We start from the raw sequence: 15,923 nt of genomic DNA, 5'->3' as shown, positions 1-15,923 counted from the left end.
CCTCCCCAGGCAGCCACTGAGACAGCGCTGGGAGGGCTATGCTTGCTAGTGACTCACTTCGGTGGGGGTGGGTGAGGAGGAGGGCAGAGCCTCACCTGCAGGGCCAGGGCTGCCCTCTCTGGCCTCGTCCCAGGCAGAGCCCACTGTTTGCACTGGGCTCAGGGAGATGGATGGCCTGCCACACCTGCCCTTTCTCTTCCGTTCCTGCCCCACCCGATGGCTCAGGAGATGATCCAGGCCTGGGACCGGCAGCCAGGGGCCACAGCCCACATGGTGAGCCCGCTGCAGAATGTCACCGGGGGCTCTGTCCTAGAGAGAGGGTGTGCTGGGGAGGGGTGGGGGTGGAGAGACACGAGCCCGGACTTGTCTCTCCCACCTCTTCCTCCGGATCAGACCAAGGAAGAACTGGGTTAGACCCCTCCTGGCCCAGAAGCAGGACTGTCCCAGCCCCACAGCCCTACTCAAAAGGACCATTCCTTCCCACCATGTCCGGAGGAGCAGTTCTGTCCCTGGGAACAAATGCCATGAGCCTGAATGTAATCGATCAAACAAATAGGGTTTATGCCGCAGGAGAGAGCTGTTGAACCCTGCCTGGCAGCCAATGAATGAGCTCATTAGGAGACAGGTGTGTGGGGAAAGGAGCTGGCCTCCTAGCTCGGAGCTCTGAGCTCTGAGGATGTCCAGAGCCACACTTGGACCAGGTGCTCTTCTCGCAGCAGGGGGCAGACCCCTGAGGCCTGGCTGGAGAGGGGCGCCCCTCACCAAGCTCCCCAGACTCGGTCATGTAGGTCTGACCCTCCCAGAGAGTAGCCGTGAGGGGGCCCCTGCCAGCCTCCTGGGGTGCACCCTTGGCTTGCGGATTGTGGTGGGAAGGCAGGGGGCAGGCATGTGCCCAGGCCTGGCTGTGGGCATCAGAAGCTCAGTGTCCAGGCCCCTGCTATTGGCCTCTGGCTCTAGGCAGTGCCCTCCCCTTCAGTGAGGCTCTGGGGAGCAGGAGGCCTTGAGAGCCTCAGGCTGGTCTTGGCACCTCAGAATGAGGCATCTGCTCAGAGACTCTGGGCTACCATCTTCCCCACCTTGGCACTTCGAGGTTCTGCCGGGGGTGGGCAGCCTCAGGCCCCCAGGTAGACCTCCACCAGGCCTCCCACAGAGTGCATGCGGTAGAAGACCCCTAGAGGCAGGCCGAAGTTGACGATGGCGAACCATATCTGGTAGCCGTAGAAATCCTTTTCTAGCCCGTTCTCAAACTCCGGGTGTATGCCAAATGCAGGCATCATCCACAGCTGGGGGAGAGGATGTGCTGAGTTAGGGAAGGGCTCTCCTGTGCCCCAAGGCACTCAGTTCAGGGGAGGCAGCCCCCAAACCTGCAGCCCCTCCAGTGCCACCCCCACCTCCCGCTCAATCGTCTTCTAACCCTTGGGCTTTCAGCGTGAGCTCTTCTTTCCCCCAGATCTTTCTCGCCCTACTGCAGAAGGCCTTAGCTATCCCCAGCCATCTCTGTGAGCTTGCCTGTGGCCAGCCTGAACTTCAGATGGGTCAGGAGTCCCCAGGCTGCCGCCACGTGTGGGGAGAAGCAGGAATTCCCAGCACGCCACCTGCTCTGTCAAGCTGGGCACCCCCACCCTGTACCCTGAGCTCAGGCTTCACTCCTCGGCTAGCTACTTTTAATTTTTATTATTTATTTATTTTTTTGAGACAGGTCTCACTGTGTCACTCAGGCTGGAGTGCAGTGGCAGGATCACAGCTCACTGCAGCCTCAACCTCCCGGGCTCAAGTGATCCTCCCACCTCAGCCTCCCAAGTAGCTGGGACTACAGGCATGCACCATCATGCCTGGCTAATTTTTATTTTTATTATTACTATTTTTTAAGATACAGAGTCTCACTCTGTCACCCAGGCTGGAGTGCAGTGGCACGATCTCAGCTCACTGAAACCTCTGCCTCCTGGGTTTGAGCAATTCTCGTGCCTCAGCCTCCCGAGTAGCTGGAATTACAGGTGTGTACCACCATGCCTGGCTAATTTTTGTATTTTTAGTAGAGATGGGGTTTACCATGTTGCCCAGGCTGGTCTCCAACTCCTGGCCTCAAATGATCCACTCACCTCAGTCTCCCGAAGTGCTGGGCTTACAGGCGTAAGCCACCGTGCCCAGACTAATTAAAAATTTTTTTTTGTAGAGACAGGGTCTCCCTGTGTTGCCCAGGTTGGTCTTAAACTCCTGGGCTCAAGGGATCCTCCTCCCTCGGCCTCCCAAAGTGCTGGGATTACAGGTGTGAGCCACTGTGCCCTGTCATTTCTGCTAGTTATGACCCCCTGCCCCCTCCTACCTTCCTGTCCAAATTCTACCCATTCCTCAAGGCTCAGATCAAACCTTCATGAAGCCTTCCTTGGCTATGCAGGCCCACAGTTCCTTTGCTGAGCTCCTAATGCACTTTAGAGCCAATTTATTCTCTGCCTGGACCAGAGGTTTCATTTCTCGGGTATGTTTTCAGTGCATTGATTGCTTGGAGTCAAACAACCCTGAGTTGTCCCAGCCCTGCCACTTACAAGCTGTGGGTACTTGGGCAGGTACAATAACCTAAGCCTTAGTTTCCTCCTCTGTGAAAAGGGACAGCAATAGTGTCTGTTGCATGGAGTTACTGTCATGATTCAATGAAGCGTAGAGACATTGCCTGGAAAGGTGTACCTGGGACTTCCACCAGAAGCTGGGCAGCCATTATCAACATCTTCCTCTAGGAGTGTCTTAGAAAATCAGGTACTTCCTGATCTCTTCCTTTGACTGAACCCAGGGATGATGAATTCAGTGGTGTCTTCCCAACTAGACAGGAAGTTTCTGGAGGGTGGATGTCTTACATATTTGTTTGTGAAGAGCACTTAGCCAAGTGCTTGGCACATTCATTTGTGCCAGGCACCCTGTAGGGAACTGGGGGGACATTCTCAAGCAGCATCAAGCTAGTTGGAAAAAGATGTGTCCTTGATCCATCCCTTCCTGAGTGAGGCTTTCTGGGTCTGCCTGGCCACCTCTACCCTCCAGGCCCCTTAGCCCAGCCACTTACTGTGATATTGCAGAGGATGAGGAAGAGTGAGATCTCCTTGAGTGCCCTCCGCTTCCAGTTGAGGTGGCTGTAGGAGTGGATGTAGGCCAGTGAGGCCCGCTGCAGGCCCTGGCCCAGCTCCAGCAAGGAGCCTCTGCGGGGAGGCTCAGCCTCCTGCTTTCCTGCCAGGCCCTCGGGAACTGTCTCCCAGAGTGGGCGCCGGTGCAGGCCCTCGATGATGAAGAGGTTCTGAGCGATGTGCTGCAGGATGAGCAGCAGTGAGTAGGCCAGGATGAGGCGGTTGAGCAGCTCATGCGGGCGCTTGGCCACAATGGCCACGATGGAGAAATAGGCGATGCCCATCTGGCCCAGTGCAGCACCCATTAGCAGCACCACATCCAGGCTGCGGGTAGGGTTCTTGACCGTGTCCAGCTCTCTCTCCTCCAGCCCGTGTATGGCTGTGCCCGCCAGGCACGCCAGACTCATGGTGGGCAGCACAGCCACATAGAAGGCATAGTAGAGGGTGAAGTACTGGCGAGCAATGGCAGGGCCACTGGCCTCGATTTGGAAGAGCACAAAGATGCACACACCTGCCAACAGCACCAGCAGGCCTAGCAGCGGCCCGAAGATGGCCCCGTGCAGGTGGAAGGGTGCGGTGCCAGGGTGGGCACCCATGTGGGGTGCCACGTGGCGGCCCACGTTCTTCCACATGACAAACAGCACAGCACAGCAGATGAGGCAGTACTCAGTGCTGAAGGGGTAGAGCATCAGGAAGCCTCTCCGGAAAGCTTCACACGCGGTGGCATTGAGGCACAGACAGGTGTTGGTCTCATTGCCTGGGAGGGAGGCAGGGTGGGAGGGACAGACATTCAGGCAGGCTCTGCTCTGAGGAAACTGGCTACACAGATACCTCCCATTCCCTGGAATACGCTAGAGCTGAAAGAGACCCAGCCGCTCATTTTACCAATGTGGAAACTGAGGCCCAGGCAAAGAGATCACAAATCCCACAGAATGGTCATTCTTTTTCAAAGGAATTGAAGACTTCAGATGCCAAACTTACGTAAAGCATTAAAAACATGATGCCAGCCAGGCGCAGTGGCTCATGCCTATAATCCCAGCACTTTGAGAGGCCAAGGCAGGAAGACTGCTTGAGCTCAGGAGTTCAAGATCGACTTGGGTAACATGGTGAGACCTCGTCTCTACTAAAAATAAAAAACATGGCCAGGTGCGGTGGTTCATGCCTGTAATCCCAACACTTTGGGAGGCTGAGGCAGGTGGATCACCTGAGGTCAGGAGTTCAAGACCAGCCTGGGCAACATGGTGAAACCCCGTCTCTACTAAAAATACAAAAATTAGCTGGGCATGGTGGCACGTGCCTGTAATCCCAGCTACTCGGGAGGCTGAGGCAGAAGAATGGCTTGAGACCAGGAGGCAGAGGTTGCAGTGAGCCAAGATTGTGCCATTGCACTCCAGCCTGGGTGACAGAGCAAAACTCCATCTCAAAAAAAACCACAAAAAACAAAAAACAAAAACAAACAAAAAACATTAGCCGGATGGCACACACCTGTAGTCCCAGCTATTTGGGAGGCTGAGGTGGGAGGATCACTTGAGCCTGGAAGGTTGAGGCTGCAGTGAGCCGTGTTCCCATGACTGCATTCCACTTTGGGTGACAGAGTGAGAGTGTGTCTCAAAAAAACCGAAACCCAAGAACCCTCACATGATGTCTCTGGTGCCAAATGTCACCTCCACAGATTACTTCCTGGGCTCAAGGGAAAACCCGTGGCTGTGACAGCGGAACCCGGCGATCGGCCTCAGCAGCACTCAGGGTCAGGTCATCAGTCATTAGTACCTTGCCATCCCTGTCCCTCAGAGCACACAGCATCACCTGGAAGAAGCTGGGGCCGAAAATATCTAACCTGAATCTAATCAAGATTTTGTCTATACTTCCCGTTCCAAGGAAAAGTAGGGGAGAGGGATGTGAGTTAAACACTGCCAGGAGGAAGCAACCTGACAAGTCTCAAGGTGAGTGGGAAAACACCAATTTAGACTTAACCAAATGCACTGCATGTTTGAACAAACCGTCTGTAAAAGACATTTCTGGGGCTAACTGGAGAAAGTGCGATATAGATTGATTTAGAGGACAGAATGAAGTTAAAGGATTTTGTTAACAATTGTAATAGCATTGTGGTCGTGTGGGGGAATACATCTCTTTCTAAAGAGATGCACACTGGGTCCGGCATGGTGGCTCATGCCTATAATCCCAGCACTTTGGGAAGCTGAGGAGGGAGGATCACTTGAACCCAGTAGTTTGAGATGAGTCTGGGCTCAGAAATTTTTTTGTGAGACTCCATCTTTACAAAAATTTTAAAAATTAGCTGGGTGTGCTGGCATGTGCCTGTAGTCCCAGCTACTCAGGAGGCTGAGGTGGGAGGATCGCTTGAGCCCAGAAGTTTGAAACTGTAGTGAGCTATGATTGCACCAGTGCACTCCAGCCTGGGTGACAGAGCGAGACCCTGTCTCAAAAAGAAAAAAATAGAAAGAAAGAAGAAAAAAAGATGCATGCTGAAATATTTTGAGATATAATGTCATGATTTCTGTAATTTAAGTACTTCAGCAAAAATTAAAAATAAATAAATATGGCCAAATATTAATAATTATTATGCCTAGATGATGGGTATGTCTTGTTCTTCTACTCATTTGTAATGCTTGAATCTTATTTTATTTTGTTTTATGACAGTTTCACTCTCATCACACAGGCTGGAGTGCAATGGCGCGATCTCGGCTTACCGCAACCTCCGCCTCCCGGGTTCAAGCGATTCTCATGCCTCAGCCTCCTGAGTAGCTGGGATTACAGGCACCCACAACCATGCCTGGGTAATTTTTGTATTTTTAGTAGAGACGGGGTTTCGCCATGTTCCCTAGGCTGGTTTCAAACTCCTGACCTCAGGTGATCTGCCTGCCTCGGCCTCCCAAAGCGCTGGGATTATAGGCGTGAGCCACTGTGCCCAGCCCTGAATTATTTTATAATTTCAAAATCCATGATGTCACTTGGCAAAAATTCTCTCTTTGCACAGCTTTTCTGAGAAATGCAAGCAGAGTATATAGAATGCTCACAGTACACAGGCGTGTCGTGACTGATGCAGCGGGTATGTGAATGTGTGGATGTGCTGGGAGGGCTGGGCTGCAGGGTGTGATGGTGATGCCACCCGGGGCGGGGTGGGGCATGTACATACAGGTGTGGCTCAATCCCACAGAGCAGTGTTCCCATGTAGGGTATGGGATGCAGCCTCTAGGATAGGAGGTGAGGCATATGGGACAATCTTGGGAGTTTTTTTCTGTCCAGATATCTTCCGTCCCACCTGATTGATGAGGCCAGGCACCTAAAATTGTATTAGGAAGATATTCCTTTCAGCCCGGGAGGCTGTTGAGTTGCTTGCAAGTAAAATGCAAATACCACGGGCGGGGTGCATACCTGAAGGACTTAGTGGCTCGCTCAGCCAGGATCAGTGGCTGGCTTGCTGATGGCTAGCTGGACACCTGGAGTTGGGTGCAGGGCGTCAGCACCTGATGGGGTGGGATGAGGACCACTGGCAAACTTCAGTTTTCTGTTGATTCCTAATCTGGCCTCTAGAGTTTGCTCCCAACTCTATAGACCTACTGAGCCTCACCTGTTTTAGAGAGTGTAGCGTTTGTGTGTGTGTGTGTGTATGTGTGTGTGTGTGTGTGTGTGTGTGTGTTTCAGGGCAAGGAAGACCTGGTCTCCCTTCCATACCTGTGGATTTTTCCATGAGGACGCCAAGCTCAGCTTCGATCTCTCGGTGCATGGAGTCATTGGTAACGGCCAGAACCCACAGCAGCAGGTTTGTGGCCAGGGTCAGCATCAGGCCACACCTGGGGGAAATGCCACACTCTTCTCACACACCCTGGCCGGCTCCCCAGGTGCCAAACCCTCACCATCCGCTGTTGTTGGGGCAACCACTCACTCCCAACCACTCACTCCCTAGTGTCACACTGGCACTAGGACACAAGAGGCAGCCCTGGGGCCACCTAGGACACATCCCAGACTAACTTATAGCCCCACGGCCACCCTGACCAGGGAAGTGGTGGGGAGGACAGAGAGGCCAGAGGGTTTGGGAGGGAGAGAAGTCTTACCTAGTGAAGTTGGTCTGGACCCGAACACAGTCTTTGCAGTGTTTCCAGAGCACCCAGGTCTGAAAGAGACAGGGCCTTGAGCCCAGGGGCTGGTGGAGGTGGTGGGACCACAGTGTGAGTTCCTGGGGTGCATGCGTGTATTTACAGTGAAAGACATAGGGAGAAAGACTGGGTCGGAATCTTGGCTCTACTGCTTCTTGCTGTGTGGTATTGAATCGGTGGCAAACCATCTCTGAGCCTTAGTTGCCTCAGCTGGGAAAAGGGACCAAAAAGCCCACCCTTTGGGGAAGTGCTTTCTTGTTGGGGGAAATAAGACTGCGGGAACGAAGCACCCAACACAATGCCTGGTGACAAGAGAAACCTAAGAGGAAGCTGGAGATTGTATTCTTTTCTTTTTTGTTTTTTGGAGTCTCGCTCTGTCGCCCAGGCTGGAGTGCAGTGGCGCAATCTCGGCTCACTGCAAGCTCTGCCTTTCGGGTTCACACCATTCTCCCGCCTCAGCCTCCTGAGTAGCTGGGACTACAGGCGCCTGCCACCACGCCCGGCTAATTTTGTTTTTGTATTTTTGGTAGAGACAGGGTTTCACTGTGTTAGCCAGGATGGTCTCAGCTAGTCTCGATCTCCTGACCTTGTGATCCACCCACCTCGGCCTCCCAAAGTGCTGGGATAACAGGTGTGAGCCACCGCGCCTGGCCGATTGTATTCTTTTTTTTTGAGACAGAGTCTCACTCGGTCGCCCAGGCTGGAGCTCAGTGGCACGATCTTGGCTCACTGCAACCTCTGCCTCCTGGGTTCAAGCGATTCTTGTGCCTCAGCCTCCCGAGTAGCTGGGACTACAGGCGTGCGCCACCACACCCGGCTAATTTTTGTATTTTCAGTAGAGACAGGGTTTTACCATGTTGGCCAGGCTGGTCTCAAACTCCTGACCTCAGGTGATCTGCCTGCCTTGGCCTCCCAAAGTGCTGGGATTACAGGCGTGAGCCACTGCGCCCTGCCGAGATTGTATTCTTAAGAGAAGGTTTATACATGTAGGGAGTGTATATCCAGGGATATGCCTACATACGCATAGACAGCTGGACTTCTAAGTGTCTACATTCGGTGACACGGTGTGTGTGTTGATGCAGGAACCCGTGGGTATGTGTGGACGTGGACACTTGTGTGAGGGGTGTGGTGTGTATGCAAAGACCCTGGGACATTAGGTATTTGCCTGTATGGCTGTTCCTAGGCATAGGTAGTGGGAGGTGTGTGCACGGCATGGGTAGATAGGGTATGTCCTCGGTGATGTGGGGACGTGAGAAGCCTGTCACCTGGACGCCGATGAAGACCATCTCGATGACAGGGAAGACAAGGTCCAGCTGTGACTTGCAGCGGATGTGGCTCACATCGTAGCCCACTCGGAAGATGTTGAGGCAGAAGGTGCAGCTGCCGAAGAGCACTAGGGAACCTGGCCGGACGTGTGGGCGGGCGTTGGCACCTGCGCGGAACCGGCTCTCCCTCCCCACCCCTGCCCAGCCCCCCAGCAACCTGACACTCACCCCGCACCCAGAGGGGCCCCGCGTGGGGATCTTGGTAGAGCACGGCGTGTGGTCGGCGGGTGGTGCTTGCCACATAGTAGAGAAGCCAGAGCAGGGAGAGGACCTTCAGCGTGGCCAGCAGGATCCACACGTCACCCAGAGTGACGGCCACCTTGTTGAAGATCATGCTGCAGATGAAGGCGCCACCCAGGAACACCACATTCAGGGCCAGGAGCCCCGAGAAGAGTTGTCCGGCCTTCTGGGCCTGCCGGTCCCGCCGTAGCAGCAGAGAGAAATGCCTCACCAGCCAGGACTTCTGCCGGGGCCGGGTGGCGGCCGCTCTCTCCTCGGCCCCCACATCCACTCGGTTCTCCTTCTCCGGGGCTGCTTCAGTCTCCTGTGCTTCTGAAGAAGGCATGGGTATAGCCTCAGCAGGGGCTGGAGATGGAGAAAGGGTCCTGGGTTAACTGCCAGGCTGTCCTGGGTTCAAGTCCACGCTGCCCCTAACCGCTGTGTGACCCAGGGTCAGCTATGCGGCCTCTCTGGTTGGGACATTGGAACTAATAGCAGCTGCCCCATCTATCTTACAGGACCTGAGGAGGTTCAAACAGACCAGGAGACCCTACGGAAACCGCTTGTGCTGCACATAAACATGGGGAATTAGTTTGACTGGCGTGAGGGTCATGTCCTCCCTCTCAACCCCACTTCCTGACTTGTGCCTGATCCTAAAGTCAGCGTCTGCCTAGTGCCTGGCCAGTTTCTAGGGCTGTGACTTTTTGCCATGAAAAGGCAGCAGTGTCCTTCCACCTTCTGGTAGGACTTTCACTTCTGACACCAGGGAGGGCAAATTGGTGGCCTCTCTTATTCTGACCCTGATTGGTTGGGAAATGATTGCCTAAAATGTTTTGTAGAGAAGCATCCTGAGGCTGTGTCTGGGCTTGGTAGGGAAGAATGGTGTGATCTGAAACAATACTGTATTATGGGAATATACAAGCACCTATATGATTACTTTTAAAAGGTCTAGACCAGCAGTCCCCTCCCCAACTTTTTTGGTACCAGGGAGCGGTTTCGTGGAAGACAATTTTTCCATGGATGGAGGGTGGAGGGATGGTTTCAGGATGAAACTGTTCCACTTCAGATCATTGGGTATTAGATTCTCATGAGGAGTGGGCAACCCCTAGATCCCTCACATGCGCAGTTCACGATAGGGTTTGTGCTCCTGTGAGAATCTGTTGCCACTGCTGATCTGACAGGAGGCAGAGCTCAGGCTGTCATGCTTCCTCCCCATCACTTACCTCCTGCTATGCGGCCTGGTTCCTAACAGGCCATGGACTGGTACTGGTCCATGACCTGTACCCAGCCTGGGGACTGGGGACTGCTGGTCTAGATTATACCCATCAGTTTCACAATAGGAGTTTCTTCTGGGATGAGAGTACTGGGATTGGGAGTAGCAGACTTTTTAGCTTTACTGTTCTAGTTTTTTTAAAAAAAAATTAGCACAGTGCTTATGTAATTAAGAGTAATTTTAGGCTGAGCATGGTGGCTGATGCCTGTAATCTCAGCACTTTGGGAGCCTCAGGTGGGAGGATTGCTTGAGCCCAGGCATTCAAGACCAGCCTGGCCAACATAGGAAGACACCATCTCTCCAAAAAAAAAACCCAAAAAAACAAAAAAAAACATATATATATATATGTGTGTGTGTGTGTGTGTGTGTGTGTGTGTGTGTGTATAATATATATATTAGCCAGGTATGATGGTTTATGCCTATAGTCCCAACTATTCAGGAGGCTGAGGCAGGAGGATGCCTTGAGCCCAGGAAATCAAGGTTGCAGTGAGCTATGATTGGACCACTGCACTCCAAGCTGAGTGACAGAGCAAGACCCTGCATTTAAACATAAATACATAAATAAAATAATTTTAAAGTACATTAAAGGTTTAGGGAAAAGTTTCTGGGGTTGATTTACAATGTCTTCTGAGAGCATGGGACAGGCCTGGATCAGCACCGCTGCCACGCCCTTGACTTTGAAGGTTGACTTTGAAGGAACTGGCTTCTATTTCTGTGCCCCTCCCCCCACTCCCGGAAGTCCCACGAGTGCCTGGCATAACGTAGGAAACACGATCGTTACCCTCCTCTTTTCCTGAATGTCTCCTGCCATTTCCTCACCTCTCCCAAGCATTCACGCAGGCCAACCGCTTTGTCACCACTTGCTAAGACCAGATTTTGGGCCATCCAATGCCTGCAGCTCTGAGTCCAGCATGCTCTCCCCACTGGACACTCCTCCTGGTGGGACTGAGGTGCTGTTGAGCGTGGGGATGGTTCTGCTGCTTCTGGGCGCTCTCCTGGTGGGGAGGCTGAGCTGACCCAGAAGGCTCCCTAGAGACCCCCTGTTCCGCCCAGGCTCTTCCTTGGTCCTGCCGCTGCCCTTGTGCTCTGGGCTCAGGGTTCTAGGTGCTCATTGCTCCCATTCTCTTGCTTCCTAATGTCACAATCTCAGAGTGACATCTCCATCTCCACACCTCCTAGCAGAGAACTGGGTGTCCTTTTTGCCTCTCCCCTCATCCCTTGCATTCTCTTAGGCCCCAAGCTTGTTCATTCCAGCTCACAAGTTGCTCTTAGATTTTTATTTGTCTATTTTTAGAGCTAGGGTCTCGCTCTGTCACCCAGCCTGGAGTGCGGTGGCACCATCATAGCTCACTGCAGTCTTGAACTCCTGGGCTCAAGTGATCCTCCCGATTCAGCCTCATGAGTAGTTGGGACTATAGGCATGTGCCACCACCCTTGGCTAATTTTAATTTTTTTTTTTTTTGCAGAGACGGGGTCGTGTTATGTTGCCTAAGCTGGTCTTGAACTCCTCGCCTCGAGTGATCCTCCTGTCTCAGGTTCCCAAAGTGCTGGGATTACAGGTGTGAGCCACCATGCCTGGCCCTGATTTTTCTTGACCTCAACCACTACCTAGTCTGGGCCCCCGTCCTCGCTCTCTTGGACTGGTCTTCTTGCCCAGAGTGCCTCTCCCCTACTAAAAGTCCTGCAAAGGCAACTAATTGCCCTCAGTATAAAGTCCAAACTACTGACACAGCCTGCATGGCCTCTCAAAATGAGAGGTGTATGATTAGTATGGGCCTGGACAAGGTTCCAGGTTCTCTGCCCAAGGCAGAGTCGCTGCTGCTGCTTCCTGGTCTGGCTTCAACTTACCCCTCTAGCATTGTCTTCGACCCTACTCCCCTCTCCTTGGGCTATACCATCTTGCTGCACTTCCTGGAATGCCCCCAGTCTTTGCCCACACCCTATCCTTTGCCTTTAATGCCTACCCCTTTTGCCCCTTGGGTAACTCTAGCTTGTCCTTCAGGACTCGGCAGAGACCCCGCCTCCTCTCTGCGGCCTTCCCTCGTCAGCACTCCCACCTCACCCCACGCTGACCACCCATTGTCTTCTGCTTCCATTAGCTGTGCTTTGCTCTGTCTCTCCCTTGAGACCTCAGGCTTCAGGAGCTTCAGACGTGCCCTCTATGCAACACCAGAAGACCCTCACCATATCTGGCTTGAAAATGCAAACTCTCCGGGCTCCCATTCTCCCCTTGTCATATTCTCCCATTCTCCACCTGCTCCATATTTATACCTTCTGCTGTTCTCTTCTGGGGCAGATGGAGCACTAAAACTTGAGCCTCTTTTCAAGATTCTATAAATGATTTTCTCCCCTTTCCCAGTCCACTCTGTCATCCTTGCCTAAGTTCTGTCTCCTCCCTGTCCCACCTCCCCTGCCGTACTCAAGGCACCTGCCTCCCACACCAACCCAGGCTCAGGTAGAAAGCTCTGCGTTTCTCCCATGGTCTCCTGCCTGCTGCCATCCCTCCTGGACACTGCTCTTCTTTCTGCCCCCCTGCCACTCGCCCATCCTCCCCACCCACCTGGAAAACCTTCCTCTCTGCCTAAGCCTTCTGGTGCTACTTTGCTGGGGCCACTCCCCTCTATTGAGAGGTGTGCCCTGTTTGGTGTGCTGTGGGTGTGGCTGGCTCCCATTAAGGCCTGGAACTCCTCCAGGACAGAGACTGGGTCCTGCTTAACTTGGACCCCCCCAAACCTAGCGCAGATGTGACATTCACCCAGTGTTTGTCCACTGACTCTGGCATCTTTTGGGGAATTTTCAGCACCAGAGCTGTGGACGGAGACCCTTCCCATTAAACTCTTTCCAGGCTGGCTGGGGAGGAGACTCCAGATGATCTTTATCTTTCCCTCCTAAGCTCCCCCACCCAAATTGAGCAAGGATGCCTCCCTGCTGCATATCTCCCAATTCTAACTGCTCTACTTCACCTTCCCCAAAACCTGCACCCTCTCCTCCAGCCCCCAAGCAGGGTAGATTAATGATCAAGAGCTCAGATTCCAGCACTTATTACCTCTGTCATCTTAGACTACTGAGACTACTACAGAGAGCTACTTAGACTCTGTGCCTCAGTGTTGTCATCTGCAAAACGGATACACAACTATGGAATAGTAGCTGGTGCATAGTAGATCCTCAATAAAGACTTCCGGAACGAGGCTGGCTACAGTGGCTCACGCCTGTAATTCCATCACTTTGGGAGGCTGAGGTGAGCGGATCCCTTGAGCCCAGGAGTTGGAGACCAGCCTGGGGAACATGGCAAAACCCTGTCTCTACAAAAAATACCAAACAATTAGCCAGGTGTAGTGGCATGCACCTGTAGTCTCAGCTACTCGGGAGGCTGATGTGGGAGGATTGCTTCAGCCTGGGAGGCTGAGGCTGCAGTGAGCTGTGATTGCGACACTGAACTCCAGCCTGAGGGACAGAGTTAGACCCTGTCTCAAAAAAAAAAAAAAAAAAAAAAAAAAAGGGGGGGGGATTAATGCCGAATAGGGGCTTTGTCAGAATGACATGATTTAATACATGCAAGAAGCACGGGTAGAGAGTAATGCCGGCAATGCCTGGCACCTGGAAAGCTCAGTGTTGGCTATCTCTGCATTTCCTTCCAGTTCTTTTGAGGTCCTGGAGAGCTGGGAAGTGTCGGGATTACTGGTGAATTTCAAGGGTGAATTTTATTCAGACTGGAGGCCTGGAGGGGACACTGGGGGACAAGGTTCCAGGTTCCCTTCCTCTGGGGTCTTTGCCCTGACAGTATCCCCCGTCTCCCACCCTGGAGTCCAGCCCTCCAAAGGCAGCTGGCGTGAGCCTTCAAAGGAGCGAATTTGGTCCCGGGCTGGGCAGGGGGCAGGAGTGGGCATTTAGGGGTCTCAGGCAGAAGGCTGGGGCAAGGGCACCTGGAACTGACAAGCAGTACTCTGCCGCCCCCTGGCACGCCCCTGGGCGCGACGCCAGTCCAAGGGAGGGCCAGGACACTGGACTGGTTTGTCGGTCTCGGCTGGAGCGGTGATGAAAGCCGCGGAGCCGTCGGGCCCGGCGCCCGGCCCAGCAACGCAGGGCCGGCTCCGAGGAGGCTGCTGAGTGCGGGCGCCCTCGGGATTTCCTTCCGAGCCATTTTAGGGACTGCGGGGCCGGGGCAGCCGCTTCCTGCGTGCCCCAGACCGGGCGTCCAGACAGCCCCAACCAACCTCACAGCCCAGGCCTCCGCGCCCACTTTCTGCTGTGTGGACCCGGCCGGGAGGAGTCGCGCCCTGAGGCCCTCTGTGCTTCCCGGGTCCACGGAAAGGAGTAGGGGCGCGGAGCGCGGGTGGAGGGGCGGGTGGAGGGGCCGGCCTTAGATTAAAGGGAGTTCACCTCTCCACAGTCACTCCGCTTTCCCATTCCAATCCCTGCAGCCCCTACTTGTGAACCCCGCTTTTGGGCGGGGGGTAGTATGTGCCAGTGTCTGGGGTGCGCAAGCTGGGAAAGTTCCGCCGGCGCTCCGGGCTTACCTGAGGCCGGGAGAGGCATCGCCGTGGGCTAACCACCGACTGCGGGCGCTGAGCGGATCGTCCGTCCAGGTGAGACCGATGCCCGCGACGCCCTCCCCCAGCGGGACTGCGCAGCCGCCGCTCGGGCTCCGCGGCCCATCGATTTTTCTGTTGACTTTGGAAATCTCATTAATCCCTCGTTAATTACCCTCCCGGGGGCTCGGACCCAGAGGGTGCAGCCAATTGCGAGGCAGCTGGACAAGCGGGCGGGGCTGAGGGCTGTGCAGGCGCGGGCCTGCAGGGTCTCCAACTCGCAGCCCGCCCTCGGATGGGGTGGAGAGGGGTGCAATGTTCTTAGGTCCGCAGTAAAGAGCTTGCGGAATTCAGGCCTCGTTTTCCTTCGGTGATCAAGCTGGGAATGGACGCCCTCCCTCCAGGACTGGAGCCGCTTTTTCCTGTACCCTACCTAGCCCCAGGCCTGGAGGCCGCCTAGCAGGACCCTGTGTTTCCCTTAAGTCAAACCTGAACTTGGTGGGGAGAGTTGGAGCACAGCCCCATTCTGACAGGGGAGGAGGCCTCCTCAGCTCCACCTGCGGCCTCTGAGAACTACTCACCTCCTTCTGCTGACAGGGTCCAGGCACACTTTCCTCAAAGTCCCCTGAGCTCCCGGTGCTGCTGTTCCCATGATCTCCCCAAAATGCCATCCGCTCCATGGGTCCTGCCCAGCCCTCCCACTCCCAGCCCTTCCCCTCCCTCTGCCTCTGCATGCTCACCACCACCTTTCACTCTTCTTCTAACTGTGGAGCCTCCTTCCCATCTCTCTGCTGTCTTCCCTCCTAAGCATCTCTATACCTTTTGTAGAGTAGAAACCCTAGGGCTTAGGGGAAACTCCTCGGGGGCCTCCTGGGGCAGGGGGAAGTCAAGTGGTGAGGAGCTGACACTCCCAACTCCTTTTAAATTAGAACTGCCTTGTTTATATCTTTTTTGTTTGTTTGTTTTTGTTTTTGTTTTAGACAGGCTGGAGTGCAGTGGCATGATCTCGGCTCACTGCAACCTTTGCCTCCTGGGTTCAAGTGATTCTCCTGCCTCAGCCTCCTGAGTAGCTGGGATTACAGGCGCACGCCACCATGCCCGGCTACTTTTTGTATTTTTTAGTAGAAACAGAGTTTCGCCATGTTGGCCAGGCTGGTCTTGAACTCCTGACTTCAAGTGATCTGCCTGCCTCGGCCTCCCAAAGTGCTGGGATTACAGGCGTGAGGCACTGCACAAGGCCTATATCTATGTTATAAACTTGTGTTCCTGTAATATTTTATTTGAAGGGAAAAATGTTCTGCTTGAAAACAAAGTTTGAAAATTATTGTTCTTAGCAGAAAGGCTCTGGATTT

At 53.9% G+C, this 15,923-nt stretch overlaps 1 protein-coding gene across 1 annotated transcript; it reads right to left on the bottom strand.

Annotated features, from left to right (window-relative positions):
* Positions 1–538: 538 nt before the first annotated feature.
* Positions 539–15,742, bottom strand: OTOP3 (otopetrin 3). The gene is made up of 7 exons (XM_003813318.7): positions 14,593–15,742; positions 8,719–9,102; positions 8,491–8,627; positions 7,184–7,242; positions 6,804–6,922; positions 3,053–3,867; positions 539–1,283 (listed from the first exon to the last, which is right to left on the bottom strand). The coding sequence occupies exons 1-7, from the start codon at positions 14,726–14,728 to the stop codon at positions 1,113–1,115; spliced, it is 1,821 nt and encodes a 606-aa protein (XP_003813366.2). The 5' UTR covers positions 14,729–15,742; the 3' UTR covers positions 539–1,112.
* Between the last annotated feature and the right edge of the window lie 181 nt (positions 15,743–15,923).

Source organism: Pan paniscus, chromosome 19 (assembly GCF_029289425.2).
Source record: "Pan paniscus chromosome 19, NHGRI_mPanPan1-v2.0_pri, whole genome shotgun sequence".
NCBI classification, from domain to species: domain Eukaryota; kingdom Metazoa; phylum Chordata; class Mammalia; order Primates; family Hominidae; genus Pan; species Pan paniscus.
This window is presented reverse-complemented; position numbering and strand designations above follow the sequence as displayed.

Coding starts and splice junctions, on each gene's coding strand:
- OTOP3 (XM_003813318.7), bottom strand. CDS start 14,728: ATGAGATTTCCAAAGTCAACAGAAAAATCGATGGGCCGCGGAGCCCGA. Junction 8,628..8,718: donor GGGGCCCCTCTGGGTGCGGG/GTGAGTGTCAGG, acceptor ACGTCCGGCCAG/GTTCCCTAGTGCTCTTCGGC. Junction 1,284..3,052: donor TCATCCTCTGCAATATCACA/GTAAGTGGCTGG, acceptor CCTCTCCCCCAG/CTGTGGATGATGCCTGCATT.